General features: G+C 38.4%; 1 protein-coding gene across 5 annotated transcripts in view; it reads right to left on the bottom strand.

Annotated features, from left to right (window-relative positions):
• The window catches only part of LOC126356897 (calcium homeostasis endoplasmic reticulum protein), a 300,421-nt gene that overhangs the window by 32,268 nt on the left and 247,382 nt on the right, over positions 1 to 20,771 (bottom strand). For all 5 annotated transcript variants that reach the window (XM_050007406.1, XM_050007405.1, XM_050007408.1 and 2 more), the window contains one exon: positions 4,201 to 4,323. In XM_050007406.1, coding sequence (XP_049863363.1) covers positions 4,201 to 4,323 — 123 coding nt within the window. The remainder of the gene's footprint in view (positions 1 to 4,200; positions 4,324 to 20,771) is intronic.

Here is a 20,771-nt window from a genome sequence, read left to right as displayed (position 1 = left end):
CTTATCCTGACAGCCACAGCTTCAAGAGGAGTTTGAAGGGACACAGGTTTGATACACACCGAGTGCAGGGCATAAACGCAAACTCCACCTGACACACTAATTATATTTGCTGTGGTTTTTGTAACTTCCCCTATAGCCATGAAGGGCAGGGGTCCGCATTGCCACAAACCAGGTTTTCTGGAGGGCAATGCAGAAAGCATGTGTGAAACTCAACAGTTGTTGCTCAGCCAGGTGGTGAAAGAAACTGCCGCAATTCCTCTGGAGGATGACACTGTCATGAGGCTGGATAGGCATGAAGCAATCAAGGAGGCAATTTATGCCCCAAGGTTACTTGCTGCCATTGGCTGAGTACCTGTACATTCTATATCCACTGTGTCTGAGGGTCCGGTGAGATCTAGGTCCTCAGCAGGGGCCAGAATCTCCACCTCATCCCCAGACACAGAGTTTGTGAGTAGCGGTGGTGTGGGCGCCTCCTCAATTTCTTTGTTCTTGGGGGGTCTTCTTCTTTTTAGATTTCTCTCGCTGCTCCTTGGGTTTCCCTGACTGGGAGGGCTTCACTGATTCAGTCTCACTGACTGAGGAGGATCTTGAAGCCCTACGACCAGCTGCCTGTGGGCGTTTCAGCCACTGGCGGATGTCCTCTTTCTTACTGGTAGGAATCTTGGAAGGAAGTGACCCAAGGAAACCCTTCCTAGTGAAAGGACCTGAAGAAGACAGAGGCTTCTCCAGCTCAGAAGTGGGGTCGCCGCAGTTGACACAGATGGGAGGGGGAGCACATTGAGTATTGGGATGTGATGGACATCCACAATTGTGACATATGCTGCTGGAAGTACAGCGGAAGACATATGCCCCAACTTCCACCACTTAAAGCACTGCATTGGGAGAGGGATATATGGCTTTACATCACAGCAGTATACCATCACCTTGACCTTCTTGGGTAATGTATTACCCTCAAAGGCCAAGATGAAGGGGCCAGTGGCCACCTGATTATCTTTTGGACCACTATGGACGCACTGGGTGAAATGAACACCTCGTCAGTCTAAGTTGGTGTATAGCTCATCATCTGACTGCAAAAGGAGGTCCCTGTGAAATATAATACCCTGGCCCATATTTAAGCTCGTAAGGGATGTGATGGAAACAGAAACATCTCCGAGCATGTCACAGGCAAGTAATGCCTGTGATTGGGCAGAGGATGCTGTTTTTATTAAGACTGACCCATATCACATTTTGGACAACCCCTCCACCTCCCCAAACTTGTACTCTAAATGCTCCCCAAAAACCTGAGGCTTCATCAACATGAATGATACCCCATCAACTCTCGTACATATGAGGTACTGGGGCGAATAAGATTCAATTCCACCTTTAGCCTGGCATTCCTCCCATGGTGCGGCCAAGGAGGGAAATGATTTCGATCATACTTCTTTGCATTAAATTGACACCTCAAACACTTAGAGACTGCAGGTGGTTGACTACCAACAAGAGATGACCACGATGATAAAGTATGCTAAAGATCTCAGTGCAAGATGGACACGATGCACCATGTAAGGCGCCCTTCCCCAACTGGCTTGCTCTTTGGAAAAGTTTTGGAGAATGGAGGTCAAATCCTAAAGGGGACCATCATAGAAAGGCCAAAAAGTCTGAGACTCCTTTTAGTTGCCTCTTAATGACAGGCAGGAATACATCGGGCCTCTTCCAACTCCCAAATCTGAAGGGTGATATTGGTTGCTGTAACAACCCTGTTATGAACTGGATAAACTGTTTATTATTTCGAAAGTAGTGACCATAGCTGTTTAGCTGCTAATACAGTTATCTCACTCTCGAGACAGAATGATCAATGCCTTAATGGAAAAATGTACGTGGTTGCCTTCAGCACTACGGTTGTTCCCAGATGAGCACCTCTGCATCCAAAGCAAATCAGTGGTCATGAATGTCTTTCTGCAGAGATTCAAAAATATAGAAATCACATAGGGAGAGATTGGGATGATGTGAATGATGTGTAAGGGCTTCCCAGTGAAAGTTCCGTAGCATTATAAAAACAACTTCGACAAAATGTGAGTGGGCATTATCCTGCAACAGAATAATGTGTGTGTGAATTCCTAAGGGACCAAACTGCTCAGGTCATCGGTCCCTAGAGTTACACACTGCTTAAACTAACTTATGCTAAGAACACACACATCCATGCCTGAGGGAGGACTCGAACCTCTGGCAGGATGGGCCTGCAATCCGTGACATGGCGCCTCAAACTACATGGCTACTCTGTGCGGCAACAGAATGATGCTTTTCGTCAACATTCTAACTTTCCCACGGCCAGTGTGCATGGCTTTGGATTTTGTTAAGAGGGAATGAATCAATATGCTCTCATTGTTGGCTCTGAGGGTTGCTCTCTCGCTCAACATGATGACATCATGTTCCTTCTCACGTAACAATATGGAATATGAAAAATATTCTTCGCTGTGGTACCACTCCAATGGCAGCAGTGATATTGACATTCTGTTCAACTTCTCCTTCTCCACCATGCTTTGGGGAACTCACTGTGCATTGATTTTCCAGTTTTTCTATTGCTCTGTCATAATGGTATGAGCAGTACTGTGATTCATGCCTACCATGAAACTAATGTCTTTCATCATCCGCCATCAGTCACTTCTAATGGCAGTATCCATCACAGCAATAACAGATGGGGTAATGAAGCCTGACCTTAAAATCATTTATACCACACAAATACGTGTAAACAAGACATACTGTGATGGTCATGCACAACAGAGAATCAGGTACAAATTTTTCTTTCCAAGTCTCCTTCCACAGCCAAAAACTGCACTACACCTCGCTGTTCCTCTTTCTCAGCCTCCACAGCAAAGTTCGAGCACACACGTCAAATGACACAGCAGAGAATGTTCATGCTGTTCCTTCTTTCCGCACTGTGCAGTTTTTCTTGTTTTCATTTGACTGCACTTTATTGAAGAGCAACACATACTGACCAGTATTTACAAGCAACGAGTTATTATCCATAATATCAAGGCACTGGGCTTCTGAGGATGTAGCAAGGAGGGTTTATGCCATCTTAGTTGTGGACACCTAGACATGAAAACTTGCCTCATGTCTGCCCAGAATGGACACAATAATAAATGGATCTGCCATGCTTAGGAGTTTGGATCAACTCTGGAACCAACATAAAACAAACGTACATTGGTTGTTTTCCTTCCACATTCCTTTCACATGATGGTAGGGCATCTACAGCAACAGGAAATATTTTAAAAAGATACAACATGAGAGTGTGTTTTTTCTGTCAACAGAGATTAGAGCTCTCTTTGGCTCAAAAAGTCCACTATGTTTATAGTCCCTTGCCACTGCAGTAAAAGTATATTGGCTACCTGATTGCATCATTCACGACACATGTGTGGAGTACCATCACCACACGCAATTACTACAAATTGAGAAATCTGTGATGTTACAGCACTGTAACCAAGGGACATGGATTAATTTATGAAGAGACATTGTGTCTCATTATTGGGACTGTGTCTTAAGGACAGATAATGTTATAAACAGAGAGAAGGGCTATACTTTAAATAAAATATGGAATCTGTTTTATTTGATGTTATTATCTTTGACTTCATGAGCAGAGGCACATACTAAGTAACGATTCATCATTTCTACCAGATTTCACGACTTGGGCACTGTACCCTCGCTTTATGTTATGGGGTGGCAGCAACGATTTTTGGTGCAAGCAGTTTTGGTTCCCTGTGTTGTATAAAGGGGCCAATGTTCACAGTAGAAATAGGTTGTGGTAAGAGTTGGCAAACAGTACTCTCATCTGAACACAAGAGGCCAGACGGACTGCTGCAAGACCAATAAGATATCCATAAATATGTCTGATAATTCGGATGGAGAGGCAGCAACGAGACAGTATACGAAAGTGGCACTGTTGAGCATAACTTGGTGCACAAAGGAGTAAGATGTGTATGGCACATAGTGATGTGGAAGAATGATAAGTTGGTACTCCTGCTACAATGCAGGAAATATGAGAGAAATAAGCCCTCTCCCTCCATGCACTGTTCCATACGCACTGTAACTCGCTATGTAATAACTTTCAATAAACTATGAAACCCACAAACTTTTCAAAAGATTAACTAATATAAAAAAAGTTTGTCTGCATTAAATCAGTTCAAAATTCTTACACTCTGTCAATAGATGATCTATACTTACAGGAATGATGGTGGTGTCGGACTCCTATCTGGGCTCCTTTCCTTGCGATTGTCTCGGCTGTCAGGACTTCGCGAGGCCGACCGGGATCTTGACCTGGATCTCGATCGTGAATGTGATCTCGATCTGACAATTCATTAAAGAGAAAACCAAAAACACTTAAAGATATACAGATAAGGGAACAGAGTAAGGGAGAATAATTTCACGCATAGGGTACACAAACAGGATTTGTTGTGAAAGTAGCTCTCAAGCTGCTTCTAAAAATGGAACTTTCAGTGTTCATGTAAGAAGCCTATATAGTATACCCCTTTGGTTGCCAGCAGCTGCGCACCACACAGAAACTGGCCATGAAAGACTTTCCATGCTGTCACAATTTAAACTGATTTAAAGTATAAATATGACACAAAATTTCTGTAGTTACTCCAAAATTCACTGTGGCTGAATCACAGTTTGGCATGACAAGCATCTCTGAGGAAAGGAGCAATGGGGAGAACTTATGTACTACTTCCCAAAAGTAAACACTAAATGAAAATATGTTAATTATCTGTATCTCATTCCTGTGTGTTCTTGTGGCTCAAACAAAACAAAATTTACCATCATCACACATTTTCATCGTACACTCCAAGACAAGACAGTTTTATCATTCTACGAGAAGAAGAATTGTGAGACATATGAAAGGATTTTCTCTTTCTTCCCTGTTCTTAACTTTCTGCTTTCATGCTGTTATGGTGTCCTGTTGTTTCACATGTAGTTTTATCATTCATTACTACTTCAAAATAACAAAGAATCAAGACTATTGTTAATATGTACTTACATATTCAAAAAGGAAAAAAATCTTCACTGAAACATTCCACATTACAGTGAGAGATTCCAACTAAGTATGAAACTAATAAATATCAACCAAAAATTTCATGTAATGCACACTACAACTGACGCAACAAGTACTAGGAAATAATGCGTAAAAATTTGATAACATAAGACATTTTGAGTATATGACTTCTGGGTGCATTAATATATCTTAAAATTCTATGTTATAATTAAAGAAGAATGCGAGGTCAGTTGTCCATAGACGAGTGCTCTTACCTGGACTTCATACTACATGACCATGATTTTTACTGTGTAATGGTACATTCTTCATTGTGTACATTTATTGCAAAACATTTCTGTGTGAATAGAGAGCTTTCAGATCATGAAGAACAGCAATAATAATAATAAAAAGAAGATGGCAATGACAACAATCAGGATGATGATAATTACAATCATAAAAGCAATAATAAAACATCTCCCACAAGTACGTCACCACATCAACAGAACATCACATCAAGGATACAAAATGGCTGGCCAAAACGTACTTCCAAGCGGTGAAATCCCAATTATGTCATTTGACACATACACTAATAGTAATACTGTAAAACTTTTGTGCTCGCCTGTCTGTTTGAACACACTAATCTCTGAAAATACTAGACCAATTTTCATTGGGTTTTCATGGGTAATTTTAGTGTAGCTTGGGCCAACATACAGGCTTTATTTAATCAAAACTGGATCATGCGAAAAAGATACTGTGATTTAAAGTTCTATCTAAAACCGTCGCGTCTGCTGTCTGAACACACTAATCACCAAAACTACTAGATGAATTTTCAAGGAGTTTTCCCACAGAACTCGGGCACAGCTTCAAGCATCATATAGGCATTATTTCATTAAAATTGTGTATAAAAGCCAACATAATTTAAAGTTTTCTCTAAAGCTATCATGTCTATCCGTTTGAAAACACTAACCTCCAAAACCGGTGGATGGATTTTCACAGGTAATTAAGAGTGTAGCTTGGAGTTATACATAGGCTTTGCCATGAGAAAAATATCAGAACTTAAAAGTAGAGAGGATATAAAATGTACACTGGCAATGGCAAGGAAAGCATTTCTTAAAAAGAGAAATTTGCTAACATCGAGCATTGATTTAAGTGTCAGGAAGTCGTTTCTCAAAGTATTTGTATGGAGTGTAGCCATGTATGGAAGTGAAACGTGGACGATAAATAGATTAGACAAGAAGAGAATAGAAGCCTTCGAAATGTGGTGCTACAGAAGAATGTTGAAGATTACATGGGTTGATCACATAACTAATGAGGAGGTATCGAATAGAATTGGGGAGAAGAGGAGCTTGTGGCACAACTTGACTAGAAGAAGAGATAGGTTGGTAGGACATGTTCTGAGACATCAAGGGATCACCAATTTAGTATTGGAGGGCACCGTGGAGGGTAAAAATCGTAGAGGGAGACCAAGAGATGAATACACTAGACAGATTCAGAACGATTTAGGTTTGCAGAAGGTACTGGTAGATGAAGAAGCTTGCACAGGATAGAGTAGCATGGAGAGCTGCATCAAACCAGTCTCAGGACTGAAGACCACAACAACAACAACAACAACAACAACAACAACAACAACTCAGCTTTGTGTGTGTGTGATATTCAATAACACTTTGTCCTACATTTTACATTAGTAATGGAAGACAGTAGACGTCAAAGAAATGTCATGTTAACAATGAATGAAAGTTTTGGTCTCAAGAACAGAAACTGAAATCAAATTCATTCCATTTTCTCATCCTCCATTACAAACTTAAAACAATTCATCATGTTGATGCTAGAATTATTTACCACATCACTCAAAACATCATCTTATAATGTTTAACTCAAATTATCTGACCACTTTAAAAACAGTTTCTGGCATCCTGCCCAACAATGTGATCACACTTGCATTAATGGATCTTGTCCTCTTACACACAAATTTCAAAAACCCGCACAACTTATAAAAATAATTAAAATACTACTGTCTTTCACATTTGCATTAGTGTTTGAACTAAAAAAATTATGTTTTAGATAAATGTTATAGTTTATTTTACGGCTCATTTTTATTACAAATTTTAGGTGCCCTGAATCTTCCCCTCAGCAGTGATGTGTGAACTGTTGAGAATTTGTGACAGGTGAAAACTTTGTGCCAGACTTGAGACTCAAATCTGGTCCATTTTTGAGTCTTCATCTGGCACAGTTTTAATCTGTCAAAAAGTCTCACAACAGTGGACACACTACAGAAGAGTGAGACATTCTTTCTGGAAACAACCTGTAAGTTATGACCAAGATATTTCATTGCTATAAAATTTCTTCTAGAATTACTAGTCTAGCAAGGTGCCCAGAAGTGTTCCTCCAAAGTTTCAAAGGCAGTAGAGAGCTACTCTTAGAATTGAAACTGTGATGGTAGATTGTGAATCATGTCTGGACAGCTTAGCAGTCAGTAGGACACACTAAGTGTTAAAAGTCAGTGAAACAACGGTTTTAAACTTTCATTTCACTCCTTTATGTTTACAGTAATAAAGGAAGAATATAAACATAATTAATCATATCACTACATTGTAAAATATCTGTATTGTTTCTCTTTTTTGGAATTAACACCTATATTTTTTCACACCTGCAGGTAAAAAGATCTTTCCACCACATTCTCTTTAAGCTATATTTTCTTCAAACTTACATGATCAGAAGGTAAGAGCCCAGACATCTATTTCTAGATGAAGTACACTACACTTCTCAAAAACACACTAAAAATTTGCTTTTGAAGATCATAAACACATTTACATACAAAAAATTTTGAGCTTTTCAACAGAGCTGCCAACAGCTGCACACATAGTGTTTTTGTCTTGTAATTGTAAGGCCTCTGGTTTGATTCTTCAAAGATGCTATGTTCACATTCAATTCTTTGCTGTTTTCATTTCAGTGAGAGGTCTGTATGACACCTATTTATCACATCAACTTGTAACAGTAATATATTCTTACCACATGACTCATATTCTATAACGAATGACAATTGCCAAGAGAACGGACACGTCTGTGACAGGATGGAAAGTATGTAATTTTATGGAAAAAAAGAAAAAGGAGCACAAGGAAGATCTCAACATGGATCTCCCACCTGGCAGTTCAACACTGTGACCACACAACAAGGACGTCGTGATTTTTGCAATGTGCTCGATGTTGCACATCTTAAGCTTGGTCAGTTCACCGATTCTATTTTGCTTCTTTTTTCCATGGTTCAGTACCTGTTCTTCCCGTTTTCATGGTTGATCTGTGTTCAGTTTTCTACTGGGCCATTTCATCACTAAATCTAAGGGGGCTGTAATGGGGAGTTTCCCTTGTCAGCACGATATCAGCATCAGGAGAAAGAAAACTGGCAGTCTACAGACTGGAGTGGGGAATGTTACATCCCTTAATTGGGCATATAGTTAGAAAATTTAAAAACGGAAATGGGTAGGTTAAAGTTCGATGTGTTGTCAATTAGTGAAGTTCGTTGGCAAGAGGAGCAGGACTTCTGGTCAGTTGAATAAAGGGTTTTAAATACGATATAAAACACAGGGAATGCTGGAGTAGGTTTAATAATGAATAAGAAAATAGGAATAAAGGTCAGCTACTATGAACAACATAGTGAATGCATTATCATAGACAAGACTGACATGACACTGATGCCTATCACATTAGTACAAGTTTATATGCCAACTAGCTCTGCAGATGATGAAGAGATGGAAGAAATATATGATGAGATAAAAGAAATTATTCAGATAGTTAAGAGAGACGAAAATATAGTTGTGATGGAGGACTGTAATATGCACACTGCATAATAAATGCCTCTTTGTGCCATTTCGTATGAAATGGCTTTTCTTTTTGTCTTAGTCAGTTCCAATAAATTATTTCCCTCTTCATTCAATACTTAATGAAAAGTTCTCCATTCACAGCATCTATATTTCCAGATACTATTTGTCCTTGTGTTCACACAAACAATCAAAATAACACTATTTAATCCATTCTCATATGATACCAGTCAATCTGGGGGAAAAAAATAAAACTTTCTGAAGCAGAATGACATTTTGGTGCCTCCAAGGCTCTCTTCAGCTGAAGGCTCTCTTCAGCTGCGTGACTATCAAGTTTTCCTCCCCCTAAATGGTTTCTTGTCAAATACCAATAGCTGGCTTTTTTCTTTTCTTTTTTTAAATACATATTTTTATTGGTTGTGTCAGACAAGTAAACAGATCAGTGAGAACTGAGATGCCTTTTGCAGGTACATTGTTTCTCTTTATCCTACTGTATTACTAACCAAAAACATGTAAAGTTGGTTAATTTTTTAATATTGACTTGACAATGTAAGCTAGGTAATGATGATGACATTCAAAGAAGTGCATCTATTTTAGTACAGATCACAATTTTCAAGTACTTTCATTCCATGCAAGGGGATGGCGGATATGTGTCTGATTGTACTGTATTTGGAGGAAGATATTTCAGGAATGGACACATTTCTGATTAATAACTTCAATGTCATAGTTAATTATTCTTGTAAACTGAAAAGTATTTCAGGCTTTGGGGAGAAATTTTCATAAAGAATAATATCCAGGCATCTTTTAAAATGCTGAGATATACATCAGTTTTACTGCATTCATAAGTGCTGAAAATGATTATAGACAATCATGTTTACCACAAGGAAGTTTTATTGGATGCGCCTTATAATGAGTTGTTTCTGTAGCCTTGTACATTTGTATACTGGCAGGCGGGACTGCCATTACGGTAATTACTCATGACCAATTTTTCCATCCAAGAAGTCAGCAGGAACTGAGGCAAGGCATAATATATAATCAAGACATCATATTGACAAGATGGTAGTACTGATAGATAACAGAGCTACAATAAAACAAAATTATTAAGTTGCAACAACTGTAATTCAAGAATTTATTATGCAAAGATGAATAGCAAAAATCATGAACATGAAACCCAAACACGAGCACTGAAGTGTTATATGCTTGGTATTGCTGTATAGCATTTGCTTGATTTTTGGTGGAACATCCTTGCTCCGTACTTCTTACACTCTGCTGAAACCCCCATGCTTGCCTTCCCCTTTCACTAATCTTCTTATCATTCTTCCAGATGTTTTCTTTCATGCTCCTGAAATTTTCTACTTTTTTCAATACTTGCTCTCTATTTCTTCCGTCCTCTTATTCCTCATACTCACAATAATTTCACAATTTGTTGCATTAAATTTCAATCCATAATGTCATATTACTTCTTCCCATATGCAATTATGAGCCAAAATATTATGACCAGAATGAGATTTTCACTCAGTAGCGGAGTCTCGGTCTTGGACCGGCACAGAGTTTTAATCTGCCAGGAAGTTTCGTATTATGACCACCTTGTTAATAGCTTGTCTTTCCATCTTTGGGATGAAATACATCACTGATTCTATGCATCACGAATATGACAATTTGTTGGTAGGTTTGTCAAGGTATGTGGCATTAGATGTCTAAACAGAGGTCATGTAATTCACGTAAGTAAGGAGCCACTGATTTGCATACATGGTGGTGGCACCCGATAGCGGCCCAATGGGTCCCACAGGATTTACATCATGCAAATTTGGTTACCAAGACGTCAATTTGAGTTCACTAAAATTCTCCTCAAACCACTGTAGGATGGTTCTGGCTCCAAAACATGGACAACTATACTGCTGAAAGATGACATGGCTGTCAAGGAAGGCATCAAACGTGAAAGGATGCAGGAGGGGCGCAACTGTCAGCAAGTCTTTGATTATTACCACAGGTCCCACACAAGTGCAGGAGAATGTCTCCTGTAGCGTAATACAGCTCCCACAAGCTGGTATCTGTGGTTCACTGAACATTTCAAGCTGCTGTTCACTTCAATGACAGCGTTTTGGAGACGAAAAGCGAAGTAGTAAGGCGAAATTGTGATTCACTCAAACAGCCGACAAATTTGCATAGATTGATGGTTAAATACTGATAGTCCCAAGCCCACTGAAATCATAATTGACGATGTCATTGGGTCAACATGTGAACACACAGGGGCAGTCTGCTGCGGTGCTCCATGTTCAACAATGTATGATGAACAATGTGCTCCGAAACATTTCCGCAAGCAGCATTGTGCTGCTTTGGCAAAAATGTTAGAGATCACCATCTATCCTCCTTTAATGAGCAAATAAGCTTCTGAACCCCACGTTCTGTGAAGAGTTGTAGACATGCAACCATTTAGTGCCTAGTGGTAGTTTCACTGTTCTTCAACCTCTTTCCATGGTTGCTCATGACTGTAGCAAATGAACATTTGACCAGCTTCGTTTTCAAGGCACTTGTTCACAGGCTCTGCATAATAATAATCTGTCCTTTGTTAAAGTTGCTTATCTATGCGTCTCCCCATTTGCAGCCAATATCTTCACTAAGGTGATCTCCTTCCTGTGTCTGCTCCAGTAACATACTTTTCTTAGAGTGTCATGTGGCAGCCAGTGTTGCGGTGGGCTGTGGTCATAATATTTTGGCTAATCAGTGTATCTTGTCTCTTCTTCTCCTCTTCCCTGCACCATTAAATCTTTAGCAAACACCATTGCTTTCACATTTCCATCTGCCTTTCATGCTGCCACTTCTGCCATTATCCCATCCAAAATGGTGAGGATAGTGCACTCTATCCATGCAGCTCTTTTTCTGATCTAACAAGTTTGTCTTCTCACCACATACTTTTACCCAACTCACATTTCTCAATATATTTCTTTTATTCTTCTCGAATCAGCCTTCCAATTCCCCCTTTCTGGGGAAGGGGGTTTATCCAGACCTTGTTTCTTTTACGCATTCTACATGTCCAGGAACACCATTACTAAATACTTATCATACTCACCATGTCTCTCCTTGCACTGCGTTATGCTAAAAATTAAATCGATTGTTGCCCCTCGTGCTCTAAATCCATATTGTTCCGCTCTATGGCACCTCCTATTGTTTTCCATACTCTCTTTTCCAAGATCTCAAATATCTAGGTAGCATGACATATCAAAGTAACACCCCTAAAATTTTGACACAGTTTCCCACAATCTTTCTTGAAAACTGGCACTACAATTCTCTTTTTTCAGTCTTCAGGCATCCTTTTTTTTTCTTTTGATATTGCTCTCATGACCTGACAGAGACACTATACCCCACCAATACCATCTGCCCTCTCAAGCTTCGCATCAACCTCTCGTCCAGTCCAGGTGCTTTTCCTCTTTCTGTGGTCTTTATCACTTCCTCTACTTCTGTCCAGGTTAGATCGAGCTTAGCATTCTCCACATGCCCAGGCTCCTCATTTTCCTCTTACCATATATCTATGGGAGTTTAGTAACTCTTCACAATGTTTATTTGATATCTCCTTGATTTCCTGTATTTTCTCAATTTCTGTTCCTTCTTTATTCATTCTGATGTTCCACTGAGGACCTTTGTACTCCCCTCACTGTCTTCTAACACAATTTTTGCCCATTCTTCCAGTAATTTCCCCTTCTCGCCAGCTACCACTCCCACAGCCACCTCATTCTTCTCAGTGTATTCATTTCTTGCTTCCTCTGTTTTCTCTTGAAACCATATATGAATTGATTTGCTTTTCTTAACAACATCCACTCTTACTCTGTCATTCCACCAGAGGTTTACTCTCCACCTATTATTATCACAGATTCTTTCACACACTTCCTTTGCTGCTTCCACCACTGTTTATTTGACTCTTCACTATTCCTCCTCTATCATAATAATTTATTTATTTACATTTATTGTATTATGAGTGGCATTGATCCCAACAGTGTTATAGAGTTTCTATGCTAAAGAACAAGTTGTCGTCGTTACTGTTGCTGCCGCCGCCGCCACGACCACCACCACCACCACCACCACCACCACCACCACCGCTGCCAATGAAAAAAACACCAACCAATAACACATACTCTGTTACCTGGCAAGCTGAAATGGTGATGTGGATGTAGGAAGAACCACTGTACAGCCACATTCCAGTTAAATTAGTGCATGCTGTTACATCACAGAGTGAGCATGGAAGGTGAGTGTGGGAAATGTCTTTGCAGACAGGCAGGAGGGCTTGCAATTAACGTAATTAAATTTACTGATGATGAGAAAGAGAATGGATTTATTGTGCCAGTGGAGTAGGTGGCGTAGTGTGCAGCCAAAATGTTAAAGCTGAGTATGATCGCAAAAATAGTTTTTGTCTCGCACAACTGAACTTCAAGTCTAGCAAGGAAACTCCTGGAAAAATGAATCTGTCTATGGGACTTGAATTTTAAAAGGTTCCAACAAACAGTTGGAGTAGGTGGTGTAGTGTGCAGCCAAAATGTTAAAGCTGAGTATGATCGCAAAAACAGTTTTTGTCTCGCACAACTGAACTTTAAGACTAGCAAGGAAACTCCTGGAAAAATGAATCTGTCTATGGGACTTGAATTTTAAAAGGTTCCAACAAACATACACTTTTGTTATGTGTGAATGAGAGGACAGAAGGACATATTAAATTAAGTTTTTACAGAAGAATGAAGCATCATAATCAATCCTGAAATATTTTCTGAATTAACAAAACAAAGTAAGTGGCTACAACTGTAATGTCCCTTGCAGTAGGCTAATTTGTAAATTATTACACACACTTTCTCTTATTTCATACAGTCTCGTCCACAATCATTTGCTGGGAAAAACCATCCTGTAACTCACAAGGAGACAAGTGGGACTGACTTTTAGAAACTATCTATAAGTTCAAGAATTGTGACATCGTCGAAGTAAGGTTCTCCGGTGATCACGAAATTATTTAGATTATTATAAATCCAGTCTTGGATCACAAATGTTTATTAATTTCAGACAACGATAACCACACTCAAATCTAAAATGAGCAACACAGTTAGCATGATGTACAATGTTTCCAAATTACAGAAAATACAACTTGTGTAATACACTGCATTTACTCAGGTACAGAAATGCTGTCATATTTGCTTCTAGTGATTTCTGTATTTTGCAGAATTTAGGAACACAGTCCATCAAGCTGTATGTTGATTTAAAGGCCTGAAATGGTCATCACTGACTGAAATTAATAACTTCATTAATAAACATTTGTTGTTTGTGACTGGATTTAGAATAAAACATCTATAAAGTGGTTGGCAAATAAAAAAGATGATATGATGATAAAAATGGAATGGCTAATGATTAGAAAAACTAAATAAAATAAAATAACTGAATAAAAATAATGAATAAAGCCATTCTGAAAGATTTAAAAACAAAACTGTGTAACACCTGAAAGGAATCAAATCCATAATCCTTTGCTAGTCACAAATGTGTGGTAGAACCTTGTTAATCTGACCTCGGATGGTCCAACTTCGCACTTAGTCCGACCATTCCATTTCCAGTGATTGATTGGACTTGTCAGTGACTCATCATCTGTGATATGGATCAACAGGCAGTTGACTGATGATAAGTGTGTTAGTTCGAACAGTTTTAGTATCTAACTCGATAAATAATTATTATTGTGCACACATGTTTCATAAATTAGTGACACTGTTCTTCTTTCATATTAAAGTGTGTAAAGCTAAATTACGGCATCAACTAAAGGTAAACATGTGACACTGTCATTAATGGAGAAACTGAATGTACTTGTAAGCTTAGAGAAAATGAGTCTCTTCAAAACATAGAAAGTTAGGTAGGTGTTGAAGTAAAAAATTGTTAAAGACTGGTGAAAAATTGGGAAAATTTTTGAAAGTCACACAATGACAACTGATAAGCAGAAAAAACTAAAAATATACAATATGCAAGAAGAACCCTAAAAGTGAAATTCCAGACAATGCTTTGAGCAGGAGAGAAGACAAAGAACTCCTTTGTTTGGACCAATCATAAAAATTAGATGTAGCCAATGAAAATGAAAAGTTTACTGGTGAAAGCTGGCTATAAAGTACCATATTATAAAGATGTATTTCACAGATTGGACACTACTGTAAATTACACTTTCGTGTAAGTTTTTTTAGTGTGTTGACATTTTCTTTTCGTTTTGTTACTGTTTTGACATGGAAGAATATATCAGACAGTATTTCCAGTTGAAAATCAAAGATGTACTGTAATGTATTGTGATGTTATGGGTCAATAAAAGTGTTCCTCTGGTAATCAGACATGTTTTGCGTTTCGATCATACTCCCGGTTCCATAGAGGACAGATTAATGGGGTTCTATTGTACTTAAATCCCTACACTAAGCTACTGCTGTCAATAACACTAACAATTTTATGCTGTAACACACCACGTCACATTACTTATTTTTTGTTAATTACTTAAAATGTTACAAATTTGGAATATTTCCAGCTATTGTAAGTATCCAAAATGTGTTTACAATAATGAACACCAGTGAGCTCTTAAAAATTAAAAGAAGGGACAAGGCACTGATAATGTCACTTCAGAGTTAACTAAATTGGAACAGCAGATTTATATAATTTATTTGTGCCAGACAAGTAACACTCAGAAACTGACATTTCATTGGGATAGGAAAATTAGATTCAGAGGACTGAATGCCAGTACTATTTCCCCCTCCTTACTTCTTGGACATACACACAACAATGCTGCCACAGTGAGGAGATTACCACTTCACTTTTCTGAGTAATAAACACACAATCACCAACATGAAGCAGAAACAGTTAGAAGACACCCAACTCATAAGTGCAGTGGTTTCAACTAGAAAAAATTCCACCAGTTTGTGAGCCACACAAACGAGAGGGCAACAAGGTACTTACCTTGTCACTCCAAGAAGTTCAGAGAGTATCAAAATTAAACTAGTTTCGTGATTACCTTGTAACCACAGGGACGTAAATTCAGTCGAATTGATTTAGTACTTTACTAAAAAAATACTGAAATATAAGCTGTGGACGAACTGAGAAAGTCGCATGAAAGAAGAAACTGTACACGTTGGACGACATCGTGCACCATCGCTAAAAATTCTGAAGAGGAGGACTGACGACGTGGAGCAGCAAGTGTGAAACGTCGTGACACAGGGGTGACTCAAAAGGAGTGGCGAAGAAAGTGACCAGACGCCGAAGTTAGCACACCCAACGAGTCGGAGGCACGTTCTACCGATACCAAATTCACGTCGTCCGATGAGACGACCGACTAAACGACCAACCATCGTTGTCCCCACTCAAGTTATGTGTCGGCAATGGTCGGGCAAGTCATGGCTATCTGGAGCTCACTGCAGCTCCATCCCGACTCAACTCCATGTCCATGTCACGAGGGTCACTCCAAAAGAAATGCACACTATTTTTTTTTTTAAATCCATCTTTTATTCTACATGTTTGAAAGTTATACAGTGTGTAGATACATCCTGTAGGAACAAAATTTTCATTTCTCCACATAATTTCCATCCCTCTCAACTGCCTTACTCAATCTTGTAACCAGCACCTGCATACCCGCAAGGTAAAATTCTGGACCAACCTGTTGGAGCCACTGTTTGGCAGGATGCACGAGGGAGTCATCATCTTCCCAAAGAGATGATAGCCACATGAAGCCAGGTCAGGACTGTAAGGCGGGTGTTTCAGTGTTGTCAATCCAAGTTTTGTGATCGCTTCCATGGTTTTTTGACTGACACGTCGCCTTGGATTGTCTTGCAACAGAAAAACATCCTGCTTTTGCTGATGTGGTCGAACACGACTTAGTCGAGCTTGAAGTTTCTTCAGTGTCATCACATATGCACCAGAATTTATGGTGGATCCACTTGGCATGATGTCCACAAGCAAGAGTCCTTTGGAATCGAAAAACACCATAGCCAAAAAATTTCCAGCAGAAGGTGCCTTTTTTTTTTTTTTTTCTTGGGTGAATTTGCATGATGCCACTCCATTGGTTGTCTCTTTGTCTCTGGTGAAAAATGATGGAGCCATGTTTCATCACCTGTCACAATTCTTCTCGTACTGTCCCAAAAGTTCGCTGCATACTGTTTTTCTCGTATCTTTGTGAGCCTATGTCAACATCCTGGGAACCCACCTAGCACAAACCTGTTTTAACGCCAACACTTTCAGTATTCTGCAAACACTTCTTTCCCCTATCCCAATGTAGTGTGACAATTCGTTCACTGTGATGCGTCTGTCACCAATTCGTTAACTCTCTGCACATTGTCTGGAGTGCATGCAGTACGAGACCTGCCACTGCGAGGATAATCCTCAATATTGCCATGACCACTTTCATCATGTAACCTGCTTGCCCACCGACTAACTGTACTGCGATCGACAGCAGCATCTCCATACACCTTTTTCAACCTCTTGTGGATGTTTCCCACTGTCTCGTTTTCACAGCACAGGAATTGTATAACAGCACAATGCTTCTGACGAATGTCAAGTGTAGCAGCCATTTTGAAGACATGCTGTGATGGCGCCACTCACGGAACAGGTTGCACTAAGTTTGAAAACAAGAGGGAAGGATGTATCTACACACTGTTAAACTTTCACACACGGAGACTAAAACTGTATTTTTACAAAATAGTGTGCATTTCTTTTGGAGTGACCCTCGTAAATACCATGCACGACAATAAAAACTGTACCTGTGAACCAGAATATTTCACACAAATGACATAATCAAGGTGCTCCTCCAGAAACTGAGAGTACCACATTGCATTCACAGTTCAGACATGTGATGACCAGTGCCATGACCCTTCTGGTGCCTTAGTGAACTTCTACAGTAATACCTAAGCATGAAAGTAGCGTCAAATGGAAAGACTTGCACCAGGCGAACGGTCTACCTGATGGGAGGCTCTTGTCACACGACATGATTATTATTATTATTAGTAACAGTCATATGTCTGTTTACAATGTATATTCATGTTCATTATTTAATTTGTGAAGTTACCTAATTTTTACACTGTGTTATTTCCAAGCATCTGATATTGAAATATACCACTACGAAAATCACATTAAAATAATCAAATTATACTGTGATAGCTCTACTTAAATGAATGACATCAACTTATGTACATCATGTTTTACACTGTTTAAATATTGTAGTCACATTATACATATATGACTACATGTCATAATCCATAGATAAATGTGGATAGAAGCCAAATCATAATGCTGAACCAACACGTCATATAAATGTAGTTACAGCTACAAGTTTTGCAGCTTGACAACTACAAACAACTTTTATAATGTTGTCAAAGATAAGCTTACAGTAAAAATTGCAGAACTATCAATAGCAACAGGCAAGAGACACATTACATTTATTGCTGGCATATTAGCTTTAACTGACATATTGTATACTAAGTAATCACTTATCAGTGACTGAAGATTATGCGAGGACATACAAACAAATGTATAAATGTATTTTCTACAGTACATTGAAAGTAATTCATAAAATAAATACAAGCTTTATAAAATATTTGAAGATGTGCATTATATTAATAATTGGAACTCTAGACTTAACAAATGTATGGACGTACAAGCAAACCTATTGACACTTAACACAGTACTACAAAAGCCATTCGTCAAATAAATACAAATTTCATAAAATATTCCATACATTATTATGTCGGCATTAGTCGACACTTTTACCATTTATTACTTGTAGTAAAAGAATGGCAGCTACATTTTATTTAACAAACTAGCATGATATACATCAAAACATGTGACAGTTTCACATTTAGTACATGGCTGAAGTTATAATAAATCTGAAATTATATTATCAACAAAGAATAAGGAGATTCTTCGCACGAAGGACATTCTATAACAACAAGTATGTACCTCTACTTCCATCTTCTATTTCACCAAAAGGTACATAAACAGCAATCATAGGTACCAAATAAGATGACAATAAAAGAGAAACAGAAATACGCCAGCAGTAACACACAATCAACATTCACTGCGAAATGCACTAATGCACTCACCGAGACACCAAAACATTCCTCTCAAGGCCAAGTATAAGCCTCTTATTTTAAGCAAATTACTTGGCATCACATCAAATTATTCAAAGAAAAATGGATGGTAACCAGATATTCTAGCTTTTCTATGTACTAAAGAAAATATATTTAATGTTTGTTTGTATGACATTATGTAGTCTCCCATCACTGATTAATGATTACATAGGATACAATATGTTAGTTAAATCTGATAAGCCAGTGACAAATGTAATGTACTTCTTGTATCATTAGATCCGTGATGTTGGCTTAAGCATATCTTTGACAACATTATAACAGCTATTGTAGTTGTCAGGCTACAGTACTAGTAGTTACAGGTGCTATTATGTGACATGGGATGGTGTAGAATTATGATTTGGATTCTGTCTATGTTTTTGTCTATGGATTATGACATGTAACCATGTATGTGTACGATGTATCCAACATTTGCACAATGTAAAATGTGAGGCACATAAGTTGACTTCATGCATGTAAATAGAGCTGTTACACAAATAATGCAATCTGTGTAATGTTTTATATTCACATAGCGACATATGCAGAAAATATTATTTTAATCCACAATTGGTGTATTTAAATTTCAGGTGCTTGAAAATTATGCAATGTCAAAATCAGCTAATCACACAAATTAAATAAAGAGCATTAATATGCAGCCTACAATAGCGTGTATTTTCATTTGTAACATATTTGGAGGCTGTGGACCCATGCAGAAGCAAAATTTTAAGTCATATAGTTTCTGAGACATGGTACCATATCTAGGTCAAATGAATGGTATTCTGGTCAGTCTGTTTTCTTATCACCTTATGCCATGCCATGTTTATGTGACATATTTTGTTCTGTGTCCCCATCTGCACACTAGTTAACTTATATGGCAAAAATCTTGTGCACAGTTAAATTCTATCTAATGAGTGTTACAATGGACAAAGTTTCTGCAATTTGTTTGTATTTTTACTTGTTCCACATCTCTACATTTCTGAATGTTCTCCTGCTTGATGGGATATGCAGCATATGATGCATGAATGGATCAAAGAATGGAAGAAGGATCAAATGAATGAATGCACAAAAGAAAGGAGGACATGTTTGTGTCATATGGACTTATTTATAGAGTGCCTGCGAAAATCAGGTGCCACTGTAACCCTGAAATTTTTGAGCTATATTATATGTTTAGGCTCTGTGGGCCTGTTGCCATGAATGGGAAGTGTCATACATCACAGATCAAGAGCTTTAATTTTACAACAGTATACTAAGAGCCAGCACTAAGCCATATTTAATATTTGCTGTCAGCTAAAGGTTGGGAGTTACTAGGTGAAAAAATTGAGGTTATATTTCTTTTCTTAAGTTTATGATCGTGTACAAAGGAACAAAATGTGAAAATATTGTGACAGCAGAGAAAAAAATCCCTGATCAAAATCCTATTAGTACAACGCCAAAGTTGTGTTGATCAACATTTTCCAAACATTGTCGTGATCTTAAGCTATACATTTGTAAGCTAAGAGATTAATAACAATATGGACTGAACAGTTTTCTAAAGGACGAGGATGAAAATGGTAACTTCTCATAAATGAACACGTCCTCCTCCATGAAAGGACATCACTCGCTCACTTTAACCATAGAATATACAAGTCAGTTCATGTTAACAAAAGTACAGATACAGTACATGTGTGTGGAAAGTATACAGTTATATGTTCATGAAGTGTACAAACGAACTAACCAGAACTGTCTGAAAGAGAGAAAAATGTTGCCCCAGAAATTGCAATCAAGAATTTAGTGTCCCAGGTGAGGAACAGCAACCAATGAAGACAGCAAAGTCATAATATATTGCAAAACTATGGAAGAAATAACACT

Source organism: Schistocerca gregaria, chromosome 1 (genome assembly GCF_023897955.1).
Source record: "Schistocerca gregaria isolate iqSchGreg1 chromosome 1, iqSchGreg1.2, whole genome shotgun sequence".
In the NCBI taxonomy this organism is placed as follows: Eukaryota; Metazoa; Arthropoda; class Insecta; order Orthoptera; family Acrididae; genus Schistocerca; species Schistocerca gregaria.
Note: the sequence above shows the minus strand (reverse complement) of the source record. Positions and strands in the feature narration are given on the sequence as shown.